At 43.1% G+C, this 19852-nt stretch overlaps 1 protein-coding gene across 8 annotated transcripts in view; it reads right to left on the reverse strand.

Moving 5' to 3' along the window:
* The window catches only part of stau2 (staufen double-stranded RNA binding protein 2), a 545941-nt gene that overhangs the window by 447242 nt on the left and 78847 nt on the right, over window positions 1–19852 (reverse strand). For 7 of the 8 annotated variants that reach the window (XM_068032038.1, XM_068032036.1, XM_068032033.1 and 4 more), the window contains one exon: window positions 19541–19751. The exons of the other annotated variant lie outside the window; for it this stretch is intronic. In XM_068032038.1, the coding sequence (XP_067888139.1) occupies window positions 19541–19742 (202 nt within the window). In that variant the 5' untranslated portion in view covers window positions 19743–19751. The remainder of the gene's footprint in view (window positions 1–19540; window positions 19752–19852) is intronic. 8 annotated transcript variants of the gene reach the window in all.

Genomic DNA, 19852 nt, shown 5'->3' on the forward strand with positions numbered 1-19852 from the left:
CCACCCCATCAGTCTATTCTCAGTCACCAGTAAAGTGGAAGGTGCCTTTGGGCTATGCTGCCATGCCATTTTAGGTATCAGACATGAAAGCCACAGGGTTGTAATTTAAGCATTGCAGTTTGTATTTCTACATGAATAGGTTCACGGACAAGTTGAGACAAACAAAAAGGGACATGGTTTCATGGTTCAGTAGTGGTAAGGGCTGCTAGGGTCAGTTGTCATGCTGATGAGTATATACAGTGGCAAAGAGTTCACAAATAGGAGTGTGATGGAGGTCCCTGCAGCAGATGCATCCTCTCCAGCCTGCAGTATTATTGGAGAATCCATTCCACCCTCCACACTGAAAAGTGATTCCAAGAGTGACTAAAAGCATGCAGGTCCAGTAGGAGGGGATGCAGCTTAAAGCAGGGGCATTTGGTTTCAAAGCACACATAGATCAATAGCAACCGCAGTACAAGGAGCTTTCTTCATAGAGTTAGCTGTTAACCTCTTACTCTACTCCTGTCACTGAAGATGCAACAGGAAGGAGAAAAACTTGTATATGTTTAGTACTTTTCATGATTTCAGTATGCCCCAAATCATTTACAGCCTCCAGTATAGAGCCTGAACCATAAATCTCAGGTGAGAGTGCTATTACGAGGTTGACTCCTAAGCACAAGAGTCACAACAGGAGAATTTAGCACTTTGGCAAGAGAACCTGGATGCAGACTTAGGGATAGGACTTTATGTAAATAAAAATCATGATATTTAATTTATGTTTATCAGATATTGACATTCTTATATTTGTTTCAGAAGGGCTTTGGTAGGGGCATTATTGGCAGGTTCAGATGTTTTTATTCTGATTGAGGTGGGGAAACCTAGGATCAAATGGCCTCAAATAATCAGAGATGGGAGAGCAAGAGGTAGTTGCAAGGATGGAGATCTCCAGAAGAAGGTAATAAGCATCTGCATGGTTGCAAAGCCAGAATGCACAAGATCTGCTTCAGGGCAATCCTCACTTTTCTCATTTCTTCTAGTTGCTGTTATCTGTGAAATTTGATTTTGGCACCTCCAATGTAAGGCCCTTGCCTATGGGAATGTTATGCAGCATGCCACAATGATCTGGATATTTTGATAGGAGAGTAGTGCAAGACCCTTCCAGTGCAGTCCAAGCACCGTAATCTCTGCTTCAGGATTCCTATGGTATTCTCAATGCATGACCCTAATAGATGCACTTATGTTGCACTTATGCTGTTACAGATGTTAAATTCTGCACAGAGCCTCTCAGCATTCATATTTTAATCCCAACAATGCACTGAAGTAAGGAGAAAATGGTCTGTTTCAAGATGAGAGCATCAAGTGAGCTGTCAAAAAACTGTGATTTTATTCCAGTGGTCACAAATGAGTTGAACATGGTAGGTGTTGACTATGTCACCTGTTGCCCCAAAACTTCTGGTAGCAATAATTTTCAGAAATGTGGTCAGTGACTTCAACAGTGACAGGAAGAGTGGTTCCAGCACTGCAATGAGACTCCACATCAGCCCTGAGAAGATCACAATCTCATTCACTACTTCCCTAGTAAACCTTGTCACCAGATGTACTGTTCCCCTTGACAGGTATAAAAATGTCCACTGGGACCAATAAATTCTTGCAATGTATTCTTGTTGTCAAGTAATTATAGACACAGGGCCTCCTCATGATGTTGCCAGACCTCCATGATGTCCTGAATGGCTTCCCTATTGTCATATAGTCATCTTCCTCCTTTGGGTAGCACATCGAATGGCACATGCATGATGCCTTTCTTAGGTTGCACAGTTCAAAAATACTGAAGTTATACACACACCAAGAAATTGACAAACCTTTTCAGATATGCTTCTGGTCAAATACAGCTTCAGAATGTCAAAGTCCCAATCTATAATGCTTCTTCAATGGTAATGACTAAAATGCTTACTTCCATAGCACACAATGTTTAACTCATCGGAATGTAAGGAGCATCTCACCTATGTGTGGTGGAGGTACAGGAGAATAAACTGCCAATTAGTATGATATTATTGAAATGGTATATAAATGAGGTGTCAATTAAAACATCTGTTGAGGAACAATAAAATTCTAGACAGGTAAAACGTTCGCAGCATTACTGGGGACCAAAGAGGAGCAGTGGGATACCGCCCAATTTTCTAATGTGTCATGGCTTATCAAGCACTGTACACAGGAAAATCTACTCTATAATATAAACAAGCCATTATCGTGACAGAGGTGGAGGTAAGAGAGGAGGGGGAGTTGCACTATTGATTAGGGAGGACATCACAGCAGTGCTTAGAGAGGATATCCCGGGGGGAATGTCCAGCTAGGCCACATGGGTAGAACCTAGAAATAAGAAAGGGGTGATCACTTTGATGGGATTAATAGTCCGAGGGAAGAGGAGGAGCATATATGGAGTGAAATCACAGATAGGTGTAGGAATTATAGGGTTGTAATAGTAGGTGATTTTAACTTCCCTAATATTGACTGGGACTACCTTAGTGCTAATGGATCAGATGGGGAAAAATTTAAGTGTGTCCAGGATAGTTTTCTGAAGCAGTATGTGGATGGCCCTACTAGAGAAGGGGCTACACTCGACCTCCTCTTAAAAAATGACGATGGGCAGGTGGTTGATGTGTCAGTGGGGGATCACTTTGGGACCAGTGACCATAACTCTATTAGGTTCAAGATAGTTATGGAAAAGGACAGGACTGGTACTCAGGTTGAAGTCCTAAATTGGGGGAAGGCTAATTTCAATGGCATCAGATAGCAACTCTCAAAAGTAGAATGGGAGAGGCTGTTTACAGGTAAAGGGACGTCTGGCAAGTGGGAGGCTTTTAAAAGTGAGATAGGAAGAGTTCAGTGCCAGCATATTCCTGTTAGATGGAAGGGCAAGGCTGGCAAGTTTAGGGAACCTTGGTTGACGAGGGATAATGCCAGGTATAGGCAGCTGGGATCGAACGAGTCCTTCGAAGAATATAGGGGATGGAGGACTACAGTTAAGAAGGAAATTAGGAGGGCGAAAAGGGGCCATGAGATTTCCCTGGCAGATAAGATAAAGGAGAATCCTAAAAGATTCTATAAGTATATTAACAGTAAAAGGGTAGCTAGGGAGACAGTAGGTCCCCTTAAGGATCAGTGTGGTAATCTATGTGTGGAGCCACAGGAAATGGGCGAGGTCTTAAATGAATATTTCTCGTCCGTATTTACAGTGGAGAAGGTCATGGAAGCTAGTGAGTTCAAGGGAGGGAACACCGATATCCTGGAGCATATCAACATTAGAAAGGAGAAGGTGTTGGAGGTTTTGAAGTGCATTAAGGTGGATAAATCCCCAGGGCCTGACCAGGTGCATCCTAGGATGCTATGGGAGCAAGGCAGGAGATTGCTGGGGCCCTGGAAGAGATTTTTGTATCATCGTTAGCCAAAGCTGAGGTACCGGAAGACTGGAGGATAGCTAATGTTGTGCCTTTATTTAAGAAGGCAGCAGGGATAAGCCAGGGAACTACAGGCCGGTGAGCCTTACATCAGTGGTGGGAAAGTTATTGGAAGGGATTGTGAGAGACAGGATTTATATGCATTTGGAAAGGCAAGGTCTGATTAGGGATGGTCAGCATGGCTTTGTGCGTGGGAAATCATGTCTCTCGAATTTGATTGAGTTTTTCGAGGAGGTGACCAAGAGGATTGACGAGGGCAGGGCGATGGACATTGTCTACATGGACTTTAGCAAGGCCTTTGACAAGGTCCCGCATGTAGGCTGGTCCAGAAGGTTCGAACACATGGGATCCAGGGTAAGCTAGCCAATTGGATACAAAATTGGCTTGGTGATAGGAGGCAGAGGGTGGTAGTGGAAGGTTGTTTTTCAGATTGGAGGCCGGTGGCCAGTGGTGTGCCGCAGGGATCAGTGCTGGGCCCTCTGTTGTTTGTCATATATATTAATGACTTGGATGTGAATGTAAGGGGCATGATTAGTAAGTTTGCAGATGACACCAAAATTGGTGGTATAGTGGACAGTGAAGAAGGTTGTCTAAGGTTACAACAGGATATAGATAAACTGGGAAAGTGGGCAAGGGATTGGCAAATGGAATTTAACGCAGACAAGTGCGGAGTGATGCATTTTGGGAAGTTAAACTAGGACAGGACATATACAGTGAATGGCAGGGCCCTGGGGCGTGTTCTTGAATAGAGAGACCTTAGGGTGCAAGTACATAGTTCCCTGAAAGTAGCAACACAGGTAGACAGGTTGGTTAAGAAGGCGTATGGCATGCTTGCCTTCATCGACTGAGGCATTGAGTACAAGAGTTGGGACATCATGTTACAGTTGTACATAACGTTGGTTAGGCCGCATTTGGAGTACTGTGTGCAGTTCTGGTCGCCGCACTACAGGAAAGTTGTGATTTAAGTTGGAGAGGGTGCAGAAAAGATTCACAAGGATGTTGCCTGGTTTGGAGGGCTTGAGTTATAAAGAGAGATTGGATAGGCTGGGTCTGTTTTCCCTGGAGTGAAGGAGGCTGAGAGGGGACATGATAGAGGTATATAAAATTATGAGAGGCATAGATAGGGTAGATAGCCAGAGTCTGTTTCCCATGGTAGGGGTGACTAAAACTAGAGGGCATAGACTTAAGGTGAGAGGGAGGAGGTTTAAAGGGGATCAAAGGAATACATTTTTCACACAAAGAATAGTGGGTACCTGGAATGAGCTGCCTGAGAAGGTGGTGGAGGCAGGAACAGTAGCGACATTTAAGAGGTATCTGAACAGGTACTTCAATTAGCAAGGCATAGAGGGATATGGAATTAATGCAGGCAGGTGGGATTAGTATAGATAGGCATTATGGTCGGCATGGACGCGGTGGGCCGAAGGGCCTGTTTCTATGCTGTGCGACTCTGACTCGAAGTCCTTCTTGTTCTTCTTCTTTGGCCTCCTTGTCTCGGGAGACAATGGGTAAGCGCCTGGAGGTGATCAGTGGTTTGTGGAGCAGCGCCTGGAGTGGCTATAAAGGCCAATTCTAGAGTGACAGACTCTTCCACAGGTGCTGCAGAAAAAATTGGTTGTCGTGGCTGTTACACAGTTGGCTCTCCCCTTGTGCTTCTGTCTTTTTTCCTTCCAACTGCTAAATCTCTTCGACTCGCCACACTTTAGCCCCGCCTTTATGGCTGCCTGCCAGCTCTGGCGATCGCTGGCAACTGACTCCCACGACTTGTGATCAATGTCACAGGACTTCATGTCGCGTTTGCAGACATCTTTAAAGCGGAGACATGGTCGGCCGGTAGGTCTGATACCAGTGGCGAGCTCACTGTACAATGTGTCCTTGGGGATCCTGCCATCTTCCATGCGGCTCACATGGCCAAGCCATCTCAGGCGCCGCTGGATCAGTAGGGTGTATATGCTGGGGATGTTGGCCACCTCGAGGACTACTGTGTTGGAGATGCAGTCCTGCCACCTGATGCCAAGGATTCTCCGGAGGCAGCGAAGATGGAATGAATTGAGACGTCGCTCTTGGCTGGCATACGTTGTCCAGGCCTCGCTGCCATAGAGCAAGGTACTGAGGACACAGGCTTGATACACTCGGACATTTGTGTTCTGTGTCAGTGTGCCATTTTCCCACACTCTCTTGGCCAGTCTGGACATAGCAGTGGAAGCCTTTGCCATGCGCTTGTTGATTTCTGCATCTAGAGACAGATTACTGGTGATAGTTGAGCCTAGGTAGGTGAACTCTTGAACCACTTCCAGAGCATGGTCGCCGATATTGATGGATGGAGCATTTCTGACGTCCTGCACCATGATGTTCGTTTTCTTGAGGCTGATGGTTAGGCCAAATTCGTTGCAGGCAGCCGCAAACCTGTCGATGAGACTCTGCAGACACTCTTCAGTGTGAGATGTTAATGCAGCATCGTCAGCAAAGAGGAGTTCCCTGATGAGGACTTTCCGTACTTTGGCCTTCGCCCTTAGGCGGGCAAGGTTGAACAACCTGCCACCTGATCTTGTGTGGAGGAAAATTCCTTCTTCTGAAGACTTGAACGCGTGTGAGAGCAGCAGGGAGAAGAAAATCCCGAACAGTGTAGGTGCGAGAACACAGCCCTGTTTCACGCCACACAATCACTCACTTCCTGATTTGTTAGAAAGACTACACATTTGATACTTGAATCATTTAATCACTTAAACATAATACACCAGAAAATGTTAATGTTTACGTGATTTGAAGTATTGAAAGATGTAATACAGCCAACAAAATCCATATTTTCTCAACAATATATTTCAAATTCGGTATATTGCATCAAAAACTCCCATATAAACCAATTGGATGGGATTTTTGCTCCAAATATAACTTTTCTCATTACCTATGATGCCAGTAGGTGTCACCGTGCTGTCATAATTGCCTCATAACACTCACTATTTTACCAAATGTCCTGCAGGGTACAGTCAAATGCTTTAAATCTACCTGTCATTGCTAGTCTCTTATCACCAATGATGCTGTGGCATGAGTCACCAGGTCCTTTCTCAGTCTATGTCTTTTGATAGGTATTTTGCAAAAAAATATAGTTTTGTCAAAAGCCTTGCTAAAATCCATGCAAACGACATCAAACATGCTACCCTCATTGACCCTCCTTGTTACCTGCTCAAAAAATTCAATCAAGTTAGTCAGACAGAACCTTCTGTCATGATACTTTTTGGGGGGGGAAAAATATGTGGTGTGTCTTTAGGACAGCAAAGGATCAGTACTGCTTTGAGAACAAGCAAGTCTCAGGAGTTACCGAGAAGGTACATTCTGGGTTGCAGCTGGATAAAACCATACAGAGAGGGAACCAACCAGCTTCAATAGGTACAATCTGGTTGCCTTGGATACAGCCACTCAGGGATTGAGGATCGATATACAATGTTGCGATTAAATTTTAAACTGACTTTGTATCTGAGACAGACTGTTCTAACAAACAGACAGCTGGGCCAGCATGAACTGAACAGAGATCTCTGTTAATTAGAACTGAAGGAAGAGAATTTAAACTGACATTTTTTTATTATCCCTCAAAATTTGAAAGCCAGATTGATTCTGCTAAAAGTGGTTGCGAGTTGTTGATCTGCTGCGGTCATTGCTGGAAGAAAGAAAAGTTTGAAGCTTCGGATGTCGGACTATTTTCCTTTCCTCATCAGACCCTGGAAGATTTTACATTTAGTTTGAGGGAGAGAAGAGTGGGTGCAAGATCAGTATTTTAAGCTTAAATAAGGGCAATTATGAGGGCATGAAAGCAGAGCTAGCTAATGTGAACTGGCAAATTAGGTTAAGGGATAGGTCAATCGAGATGCAGTGGCAGACATTTAAAGGAATATTTCAGAATACACAGAATAGATACATTTCAACGAGAAAGAAAAATTCGAAGGGTGGTACCCGCCATCCGTGGTTAACTAAAACAGTTAAAGATAGTATCAAACTTAAAGAAAAAATAATTGCGCAAAGATAGGAGGCAGGTCAGAAGATTGGACAGAATATAAAAAATGGCAAAGAATGATTAAAAGATTGATAAGGAAGGTAACTTTAGAGTACGAGAGAAGGCTAGCTAGAAATATTAAAACAGATAGTAAGAGTTTCTATAGATATTTTAAAAAGAAAAGAGTTAACAAAGTGAGCGTTGGACCCATAGAAAGTGAGTCTGGGGAATTAATAATGGATAATAAGGAGATGGCAGATGAATTGAACAGATATTTTGCATCAGTCTTCACTATTGAGGATGCAAGTAACATCCCAGTATTAGCTGTAAGTCAGGAAATGGAAGGGAGGGAGGAACTCAAGAAAATTACAATCACTAGGGAAGTGGTACTGAACAAATTGTTGGAGCTATGGACTGACAAGTCCCCGGGTCCTGATGGACTTCATCCTAGGGTCTTAAAAGAAGTGGCTAGTGAGATAGCTGATGCGTTAGTTTTAATTTTCCAAAATTCCCTAGATTCGGGAAAGGTTCCACTAGACTGGAAAACAGTGAATGTAATCCTTTACTCAAAAAGGGAGGGAGAGAGAAAGCAGGAAACTACAGGCCAGTTAGGGAAAATGTTAGAAGCTATTAAAGACGTTATAGCAGGGCATTTAGAAAAATTCAAGGTAATCAGGCAGAGTCAACATGGTTTTGTGAAAGGGAAAGCATGTTTAACCAATTTATTGGAGTTCTTAGAGGGAGTTACATGTGCTGTGGATAAAGGGGAACCGGTGGATGTATTGTACTTAGATTTCCAGAAGGCATTTGATAAGGTGCCACAGCAAAGGTTATTGCAGAAAATAAAAGCTCATGGTGTAGGGGGTAACATATTGGCATGGATAGAAGATTGCTAGCTAACAGGAAACAGGGAGTAGGCATAAATAGGTCATTTTCTGGTTGGCAAGATGTAACGAGTGGTGTGCCACAGGGATCTGTGCTGGGGCCTCAACATTTTACAATTTACATAAATGACTTAGATGAAGGGACCGAAGGTATGGTTGCTAAATTTGCTGCTGACAGATAGGTAGGAAAGTAACTTGTGAAAAGGACATAAGGGGGCTACAAAGGGATATAGATATGTTAAGTGAGTGGGCAAAGACCTGGCAAATGGAGTATAATGTGGGGAAGTATGAAATTGTGCACTTTGGCAGGAAGAATAAAAAAGAAGCATATTATCAACATGGTGAGAGATTGCAGAGCTCTGAGATGCAGAGGGAACTGGGTGTCCGAGTGCATGAGTCGCAAAAGGTTAGTATGCAGGTACAGCACGTAATTAGGAAAGCAAATAGAATGTTATCATTTATCGAGAGGGGAATTGAATACAAAAGTAGGGAGGTTATGCTTCAGCTATTCAGGGCAATGGTGAGATCACATCTGGAGTACTGTGTACAGTACTGGTCTCCTTATTTAAAGAACAATGTAAATGCATTGGAGGCAGACTAATATCTGGACTGGGCGGACTGTCCTACGAGGCAAGATTGGACAAGCGTGGCTTGTATCTGCTGGAATTTAAAAGAGAAAGAGGCGACGTGATTGAAACATATAAGACCCTGAGGGGTCTTGACAGGGTGGATGTGGAAAGGATGTTTCCCCTTGTGTGAGAATCTAGAACTAGGGGTCACTGTTTAAAAATAAGGGGTCGTCCATTTAAGACAGAGATGAGGAGAAACGTTTTCACTCAGAGGGTCGTGAGTCTTTGGAATTCTCTTCCTCAAAAGGCGGGGGAAGCAGAGCATTTGAATATTTTTAAGGCAGAGGTAAATAGATTCTTGATAAGCAAGGAGGTAGAAGGTTATTGGAGGTCGGTGTGGAAATGTGGAGTGATCAGTTCAACCATGAGCTTATTGAATAGCGGAGCAAGCTCGAAGGGCCGAGTGGCCTACTCCTGCTCCTAATTCGTATGTTTATAATGCGAGTGGACTTTAATCAGAGGATTGTTCATCGGGAAGTGTAAATCTGCAAGGACACTAATTTTTCTATTTTAAAAGTTGCTTTTATCTTAGTAGTGTTTAAGCATTTAGTTTTTCTAATAAACAGTTAATTTGTTGATCTAAAGACACCTGGTTTGGTTTGCCTCATTCAAGGGTTAATCGATGGTTTAATTCGGCTGTGGTTTTCTTTAATTTGGAAAGTTTAAAGTGATACGTTAGGCGATCTATGGAGTGACGGGACTAAATTGACAGTGCGTTGCTACCACCGCAATCAGAATCATCTATTTTGATTGGGGCTTTGTTTTGAGCAGTCATGTCGTAACACTTCCCTTAACAAATCCACGCTGACTGTCTTTGATTGATCCATGCCTTTCTAAATGACAATTTATACTTCTTGGGAATTTTTTCCAAAAATTTGCCCACCACTGAGGTTAGGTGGCAGGAAGAGTGCAGGGAAGTGTGAGATAATGCATTTGAAGAGGACAAACAAGGTAAGGGAATACACAATAACTTGTAAGATTCGAAGAATGCAATAGAATAGAGACCTTGGAGGCATGCCCATTGATTCATGAAGGTAGCAGGACAGGTCAAAAAGGTGGTCAAGAAGGCATACGGGATACATTCCTTTATTGCTCGCAGCCTGAAGTATAAGACCAGTATAAAACACTAGTTAGGCAACAGCTAGAGTACTGCATACAGTTCTGGTCACCTCATTACAGGAAGGATGTGATCGCACTAGAGAGGGTACAGACGGGATTTACCAGGATACTGCCAGGAATGGAGAATTTTAGCTATGAGACAAGACTAGGTAGGCTGAGGTGTTTTCTTTGGAACAGAGGAGGCTGACAGGAGATTTGATTGACGTATATAAAATTATGAGGGGCCTAGATAGAGTGGATAGGATGGACTTGTTTCCCTTAGCAGAATCAATATCCAAGGGGAATACATTTAACGTAATTGGTAGAAGATTAGGGGGTTGTTGAGTAACTTTTTCATCCCGAGGGTGAATTTATTGCCTGAAAGGGTGGTAGAGGCAGAAACCATCATCACATTTAAAAAACACTTGGACATTCACTTGAGGTACTGTAAAATACAGGACTATGGACCAAGAGCTGGAATGAGGAATTCGGCTGGATAGCACTTTTTCAGCAGGTATGGAGTTGATGGGCCAAATGGCCTACTTTTTCTGCTGCAAATCTTTCTATGTTTACCTGACTCATAACACCAAAAATCAGGCAAGATAATCTGGGTGCAATGAGAACACTAGAAAGCAGTAGAAAAAGATTTAAATCATAGATAAGAGAGAAATCAGGAAAAAAAGATTAATTAAAGAGAAACAGAAATTAAGACCATACACAGTGTAATCATCAGCAGCAGATTGGAAAGAACAGTGAAATCATTTCAAAAAGACATTGCGTTCAGACAATAGGAGACCAACATGGCAAAGACTTAGAGATGGGTAAAAGTCTCTACCCCACCCACTATCATAAACCTACTTTACCTACTCCCGTCAATGGCCTCCAAGACTCCTTTTTCTTTGTTTAGATTCTGAGCTTACTATATGCTTCTCCATCCACCCTCTAACTCCATTCTGCCTCTCCCATCACTCCGACCTGCTCTATCTTCCTCCTGTGGCCTGCAATATTATGTTCCTTCCTCACTCTGGCTCAACATGCCTTTAATAATTTATTACTTTCAACAAATATCACTACTGGTGGTTTGGTATGTTAATGCACATAAAAAGCAGTCAGTCAGATCAAGACAGATGGGAGTCTTTTTAACAGGACATTCCAAAAAATCTAACTCATTCCTCCAAATGTTTAAAGTTAGACAAGTTAATCAAAATTGTATTAACATTACACATTTACACTGTTTATTTTCATTAGCATTAAGTGACAATGTTGAAAGAAGACAGTCCATTAGCTACAATGTTAGCATATGGAAAAGTACAGAATCAGATTTTCTACATAATATAAGTGCTAAACATGCAACACACACATGCAGCCTACCCAGAATTCGAATTTTAAAAAAAGGATAACTTTACTGGCCCACATTTTCGTATGTTCCATTCACTAACTTGTCTAAATTTAAATGGAAAACAATGCAACCAGACTCCCTCTCTTTTTGCCATAGGAATTGTGGATCTCGAGCTTCCAGAGAAGGGGCAAGAACAGCAGCATTAAGGTAAAGCAAATGGTGGAGTGCAGCAAACCTAGGCCATGGTTTGAGGCACCATAAAAATGGCTAATTTCAAATGAAGTCTGAAAACTACATCCTAGCTTAACCTGGGAGCAAGTTTGTCTATCATGGGCAAGTTTCAAAAGTGGCAGTCAACCAACTATGTTGCAAACAACCATCAGTCAAAGCACATTATAGCGTGGGGAAAGGTAAAAGTCAGAATTTTGTACACTGAATCCTTATGCACACTTATCTGTAACATCTCCCAGATCCGGCAAAAGGCCATTGCTTGAAACATTAATCCTACCACCTTCTTTCCACAGATGTTGCCTGATCTGCTGTGTGTTTCCAGCATTTTTCGTTTTTATTGTGCAATGCTTTTTTGAAAACTTTTATCCTCTTTTCAGCTTTTCCATGATGAGGGGAACTTCCCACCTGCCAAGCATGATACATATTAATTTCGCCACATGGACATTAAATTTCAAACTGATGAAGTGAAGAAAGGACATGCTTTTAAAAATTGCCAGATCCTGGCTGGAAAGACATTTGCATATTAACAGAGGACAAAGCAGCCATTCCCTGACACATTCAACCCACAATGGACCCTTGGCTGGGAAGACATTTGCATATTAACAGACAGTGCTTAGAAAAGAGTAAGGGCCATTCCCTGACATATTCAACCCACATTGGACTTTTGATCACCAGACTCTGAAGGTGGGGGAGCTCGCATTCCAGGTTGACTGCTAAGATGACCGTATACACAAACAAACATGGTCAAACGAGCTAGTCACATGACTAACCTGCTGGGCAACCTGAGATTTTTGAATTTTTACAAACAGTTTGGGCAGAAAGCAGAATGCTCCTAGACTGAAAAGATCTCTCCTGTCTGGCTCGCCACAGCTTCTCCTGTCTGCCTGCTCCCATCTTTCTCATAAGCCTCTGAATCCACTGAAGACACATGAACACCAAGACAGAAAAGTCTCCTACAGCGAACAAGGTTTAAGAAGAATACTGGCCCCAACGAAAAGCAAGATCTACCTACAATCAAGGACTCTACAGTGAACTCGAAAACCCGTGTAAAAAAAAAAAACTCTTCAGATATTGCCTCAAACTTTTCCAATTTATTTTTCTTCTGCTCTTTTCTGTATCTATTTGCATGTGTGCATCAGGGATGCATGCTAGCGTGGGCATGTCGTGTATCCACAGGCGTCAACCGACTTCGAGTTTTTCAAGTTTAACAAATTTCAACTTTTCTTTAAACCTAAGAAAGCCTGTTTCAACTGGATTCTTTGCCTTATAATTGGAAAGTGGTGAACAAGGATTCGTCAAGGGGGAGCTGAAAACACGGTGTGTTTAAAATTAAACCCTGTTATGGTAAGACCAGGTGCAGGCTGAGAGGGAGCCCTAGACACCTTTCTCACCTGGTCATAACAGAAATTTGGGTGCTAGGGTCCAGAATTGACCCACAGACAAACGAGAGAAATTGGGAAGTGGGAAGCCAAATTGTTCCCAGTCAAAAAAGAGCAAGAATTCAATACAAGTTTTCTTGTGCTTGTGGGCGCTTGAATATTAACATGTCTGAAACCGAAGCTAGAAGCTCCCCAAGCCGGGGGAAGTAACTTGGGATAAGTTAAAAGTAATGTCTCTGAAGGAGTTGAGGAAAATGGCTGAGCAGTGCAGGATCACTGTATGTGGCAAGGCTAGGAAGTCTGAACTCCTAAGGCTAGTGGCAAATCATTTTTCCCTTGAATATGAAGAAGCAGAAACAGGCTTAGAAGCAGACCCAGACAGGGTATTGTCAGCAAAGATACAATTGGAGTAGAGGAAACTTGAATTTGAGGAAAGAGAGGGAGAAAGAAAGAGCCTTCCAGAAGGAACGTGAAGAAAATGAAAGACAGGAGAAGGAACAAGAGAGAGAGAAAGAATATTCCATAAAGAATGCAAAGAAAGAGCTGAAGTGGCTTGAGTTAACTAGGGGGTGACAGAGTAACCCCAGTGAAAGCATGGTCAATATGGAGGAGCGTAATTCAGGGCTAGATACAAAATTGTTAAAACTAGCTCAACTACTTCCAAAATTCAATGAGGAAGATGTAGAAGTATTTTTTGTGTCCTCTGAGAAACTGTCAAGGCAGCTAAAATGGCCAGCTGAGACCTGGCCTCTTTTACTTCAAAGCAAGATAACTGGAAAAGGTTTGGACAAGGTTTATTCCCTGCTGCCAGATGAGAGTTCATCAAATTATGAACTGACCAAAAATGCTATCCTCAGGACATATGAATTAGTACCTGAAGCCTATCGCCAAAGGTTTAGAACCCTCAAGAAGCAAGCTAATCAAACTTATCTGGAGTTTGAAAGAAGCAAGCAGCTGGCTTTTGAGGGCTCTCAAAGAACAGCTCAGCTATGAGAATATCAGAGAAGTAAATCTGTTAGAGGAATTTAAGCACTCTCTCCCACCCTCCATAAAGACCCATATGGAGGAGCAGTGGGTTCAGAGAGCCCGGCAAGCGGCCATTCTGGCTGATGAGTTTGCTTTAATTTATAAGTCGATCTCCCAGGGGAGAACCCCCAGAAATCCGAAATGGACAAACAGTAGGAAGGTGTTAGGAGCCCAAGCATTCCTGGGAGAGAAAGGAAAGCAGGAGACACAGGGGGCCCTCCTCTAGCCAAAAAGGAAGGTGCTGTGAGCAAGAGTGAGACCCGGAGACCTGAGTGCTTCCATTGTAATAAAGCAGGGCATTTAAAAGCTGACTGCTGGAAGCTAAAGGGAAAACCTGTCGGGTTAATCAGGGCACACCCGCTCAGTGAAGACAGAACCCTGATGGAAAGCACAGCAGAACAAGCTGTGGCTTTAACTGCAGTAAGAGTGAGACCCAGGAAGCTTATGGCTGCAAGTACAGGAAAATTTAATAAGATTCCTGAAGGTTATCAGGGTTTTGTGTCGGAAGGCACAGTGGCGCAGTGGTTAGCACCGCAGACTCACAGCTCCAGCGACCCGGGTTCAATTCTGGGTACTGCCTGTGTGGAGTTTGCAAGTTCTCCCTGTGTCTGCGTGGGTTTCCTCCGGGTGCTCCGGTTTCCTCCCACAGCCAAAAGACTTGCAGGTTGGTAGGTAAATTGGCCATTATAAATTGCCACTAGTATAGGTAGGTGGTAGGGAAATATAGAGACAGGTGGGGATGTGGTAGGAATATGGGATTAGTGTAGGATTAGTATAAATGGGTGGTTGATGGTCGGCACAGACTCAGTGGGCCGAAGGGCCTGTTTCAGTGCTGTATCTCTAAAAAAAAAAAGGGAAAGTAACCACATACCCTCAAGTGGAGCAAGCAAGCCCATAGTGATTCTAAGGGACACAGGGACCACTAGAACCCTTTTCCTGGGAAAAGGCCTGACCTTTCACCCAGAGAGTGCAGTGAAAACCAAAATGGTGGTGAATGGTATTGGAGGGCAGCGTATGTATGTACAGAGGGTGCACCTGGAGCGCGATCTAGTGTCGGGACCAGTGGCCGTAAGGATTATCCCTAATCTGCCTGTGGACGAGGCTGACCTGCTCCTAAGTAATGATCTGGTGGGGGTGAAGGTGGTAGCCCCCGCCCCCAGTAGTGAAAGAAAGACAGCAGGAGGTCAGAGAGACAGGGCAGTAGCAGGAGACGGACCCCTGCAGTTTCCCTAAATGTGAAGTGGATCAGGCCATGATCAAACCAGCTCCCCCAGAGCAGACTGCATTGGCAGATGACCAGGAGGTCTGCCTGTCCAAGACTTTCTTTGGAAAGTTAGGAGACCCAGGGAATTAATTAAACGGATTTTCCTAACTGCAACTCAGCGAGCCGACCCAGTATCACGAGTTAGCACAGGCTGTTCAGTCTGAAAGTGAAGCAGAGGGAGTCCCTGATTGCTACTATTTAAAGAATGAGGGACTGATGAGGGAATGGAGTTCTCCTCGCAGACCTGAGAGCAAGGAGTGGGCAGTAGTTCAGAGTTAGTGGTGCCACAGAGGTACCAGAGAGAAATATTAAGAAGGGCCCACGAGACTACAGTGGCTGTACATGCCGGTATACGAAAGACCAAAGCCAGCAAAAGACAGCAGTTTGACTGGCCAGAACTCCACAAAGATGTGGTGGAGTACTGCAGGAGCTGCCACATGTGCCATGTTGAGGGGAAACCCCAATCCACAGTGAAACCTACACCCCTAAGTCCTGTACCAGTGTTAGGAAGACCCTCCAGCAGAGGGCTGGTGAACTGTAAGGGATCCCCGCCGAGAACAAAAAGGAACAGGCAGGCACAAGGCTGGCAAAAGATTAGAAAGGGAAGGGGAAAAAGTGACCAAGAGGGCAGGTTAAAGGAAGTCCTGGAGGAATTCTGGATGAAAACCCCTACTGTCCGGTCAGCCAACCCCGAAAAATGTGAAAAGTTAGACCCCACATCCTCCTATGTAAATGCAGACACTAGAAGCACCCCACCAGAGTTGCTAACCGCATTTACAGGAAAGTGCAGCGACAAAGAAAGATCTCTAGGGGGAAGAGTAACCATGAGTGTGATGCCTCGCCTAGTCGAAGTGCCACAGGGGAGTGCAGTAGAGTCTGTACAAATACCTGCAGGCAGGAGTGTTCTCTAGGACAAAGGGTAGATTAGCAAAGAATCCTCCCCCACAGTCAGAACCAGAGAGAAACCACCCATCTCCCTTTTCAGACCTCAACAGGAACAAAGACCCTAGGCAGCCATGGAAATGGGCAAATGGAAGAGAAACTTTACAAAAAAAAACACATGTTTATTGGGATGCCAAAAATGGGGCAATTAAAGCAGCAATGGCACCAAGAGCAGACCGGCTGTAATAAGTTTTAGGATTTATGAATGAATGAGAGAAATGCAAGTTTTTCTGTATCTTATATTTTTCTCTCGACCCTTTTAATGAAATGCGCTTTGCTCACATCGCATTTCATTCTGCTGGGTGTGGAGGTGTCATGCTGGCCCCCACCTGTCGAGCATGAAGCATATTAATTTCACCATGTTAATTCTTCACTTCAACAACAGTATGAAATTTCAAACAGTTGTTGAAGTGAAGAATGGCTTGCTTTGAAAAATTGCCAGATCTTGGCTAGAAAGACATTTGCATATTAACAGACAGTGCTTGGAAAGGACAAAGGACCATTCCCTGACACATTTAACCCACAATGGACTTTTGATCACCAGACTTTGAAGGTGGGGTAGCTCACATTCCAGATTGACTGCTAAAATGGCTGAATACACAAACGGACATGGTCAAACCAGCTAATCACATGACTAACCTGTTGGGCAACCTGAGTTTTTTGAATTTTTACAAATAGTTTGGGCAGAAAGCAGAATGCTCCTGGACTGAGAAGATCTCTCCTGGCTGGCTAACCACAGCTTTTCCTGACTGCCTGCTCCCATCTCTTTCTCACAAGCCTCTAAATCCACTGAAGACACATGAACCCCAAGAGAGAAAAGTCTCCTCCAGCAAACAAGGTTTAAGAAGAATACTGGGCCCCAACGAAAAGCAAGATCTACCTACAATCAAGAACTCTACAGTGAGCTCGAAGACCCAGAATAAAAACTCTTCAGATATTGCCTCAAACTTTTCCACCTTATTTTTCTTCTGCTCTTTTCTGTCTCTATTTGCATGTGTGTATCAGGGATGCATGCTAGCGTGGGCGCGTCGTGTATCCGTAGGCGTCAACCGAATTAGAATTTATGTTCAAGTTTAATAAATTTCAACTTTTTTTCTTTAATCCTAAGAAAGCCTGTTTGTGCTGGTTTCTTTGCCTTATAATTGGAAAGCGGTAGACAGGATTCACCAATGCGAAGCTAAAAACACGGTGTGTTTAAAATTAAACTCTGTTACAGTAAGACCAGGTGAAGGCTGAGAGGGACCCCTAGTTACCTGTCTCACCTGGTCGTAACAATGCTAATTCAGTTCTCTCACACAAGCATACTCATTATCTCACCAGCCAGTTCTCCCAATGATGCCATTAGGTAGTAACTGGGCCAGGAAAGAGTTAAGGTGCGTTTTTATTGCACATAATTAATACTAGTGCCAGCTACAAGCCAAATATAAAACCTATGGGACACACTAAGGCTGGCCATCTGAAAGATCCAACTTTGCAGTTTCAGTACTTGGAGAATGCAGTAACACCAGCACAACACAAAAGCAGCTTTACCTTTCTTCTCTGTAGGAAAGCAGCTAGAATCTCCACTCAGTCACCACCGCCATCTGCCCTAAGGAAAAGCTGGCCCAGCTGGCAGTAGTACTGTGTCAGAAATTTGTGGGTTCAAGCCCCACACTTATCTTTGAGTCTGTAATCAAGGTTGGCACTCCAATTCAGTATTAAGAAGTGTTTCATCTTTAGAGGTGTTGTCCTAAGGCCCTGCCTTCTTGTTCAGGTGAACATTAAAAAGCAAACTGAATTGGGTTGTCATCCTGCAGGGATGAAATCAAGTGGTTCAAAGAGCCTTTTTCTGAGACCACCTTGAAAGAACCTTTCTTGTGAGGCGGGGAGGAGAGCAAGGGTACAAATCCATATTCCAGCACTTGATCAAATAATCCATTGACATATTGCGTGCACCAACTTTCATTATTGCCATTTTATTAGATTTACCATGTTCATTATTTTCTTTTCCAAGCATTTCCAAGTAGAACTAACCAATTAGCCTGCCTCGTACAATACAAACAATTTATTTAGCAAATCATTTGCAATAAGTTTTTAAAACCACCTTCAACAAATATTGCATTGGAGAGATTTATTACGGTTGCTTGCTTTATTAGTTTGCTTAGAGACATAGTAGATTCTGTACTTCCAATTAATATCATAAGAATAATTCTACTAGATTCCAAACCGGAAGTTAGTTACAGAATTTAAAAAAAATAAAAGCTCAGTATTTGATACAGTGCATAAAATAAATGGCAGCACTTTCAAGGCACCTGTTCGTATGTGAAGTACATTAACAGAACTATTAGATCAATGACTGTGATAAAACACTAAGGAATTTTACATATGCTGATGTAATACTAGAGAAAATTAATTCCCTTGATTGAAATTCTTTCAAAAACAGAAATTTATTAATTTTACAACTGTAACTGCATGGTAGGCAATTAGGCCCTTTGAATGCCATTCAGAACTTGAAATTGTCAGTGGAATTGTGCAGCTGACAAAACTCAGACGCCTCTGCAGCTCTCCAGAGCATTGGTAATACACTGCAGGACTACAAAGTAAATTCCGAAAACAAAGTCAGTGTACACTGAGAGGAGGAAGTTAAAGGGGGTTTCATCATAAATTATTAGAGATGCAGACCTCCTCTTCAACTGAATTTCAGACCTTCAACTCCCTAACACCCACTAAGGTACATATTTTACTTGAATGCCCAGCAAACATTACAAATTCTAAATTTATCATCTGGTTTTTAGTTTAGTTTCGAGATACAGCACTGAAACAGGCCCTTCAGCCCACCGAGTCTGTGCCGCCCATCAGCCACCCATTTATACTAACCCTATACTAATTCCATATACCACATCCCCACCTGTCCCTATATTTCCCTACCACCTACCTATACTAGGGGCAATTTATAATAGCCAATTTACCTATCAACCTGCAAGTCTTTGGCATGTGGGAGGAAACCGGAGCACCCGGAGGAAACCCACGCAGACACAGGGAGAACTTGCAAACTCCACACAGGCAGTGCCCAGAATTGAACCCGGGTCGCTGGAGCTGTGAGGCTGTGGTGCTAACCACTGTCTTGGTAGACCATGGTTATTCTGTAAAATTATGCAAGTTATTCCATTTACTTTATAAATTATACTGGCTCACACAAACAGCATAAATATAGTAAGTGATTATTCAAAATGGTCAAACACACTTCATTTCCCATTACCTTCACAGATCATTTTGTATCAGATGGTCAGTTGAAAGCATCACAAATCTCAAATTCAAGACAGCATGCAGATTGGAATAAAAAGTTTTACCTGGTGAGTTATTAATAGAAACAGTAGAATCCACAAGCCCAGCTGCAGGACTGACACAGCTGGTAGTTGAGGCTGAGACTGACCCATTCACAGAAGACTGCAGAGCCAGAGGACCTGCACTAGTAACCGATGGTGATGGTACCGTGACTCCCAGGGTAGATCCAGACAGGTTTACTGCAGTCGGAACTTTAACTTGCGCCATTCTCTATCACTGCAAAGAATATATATGTTAAAGAGCTGATAGGGCCTATAATGATAACAAAAAAATCTGAATTATAATTAATATAAAAACAAAATGCTGTGGATGCTGGA

Source organism: Heterodontus francisci, chromosome 5 (genome assembly GCF_036365525.1).
Source record: "Heterodontus francisci isolate sHetFra1 chromosome 5, sHetFra1.hap1, whole genome shotgun sequence".
NCBI classification, from domain to species: Eukaryota; Metazoa; Chordata; class Chondrichthyes; order Heterodontiformes; family Heterodontidae; genus Heterodontus; species Heterodontus francisci.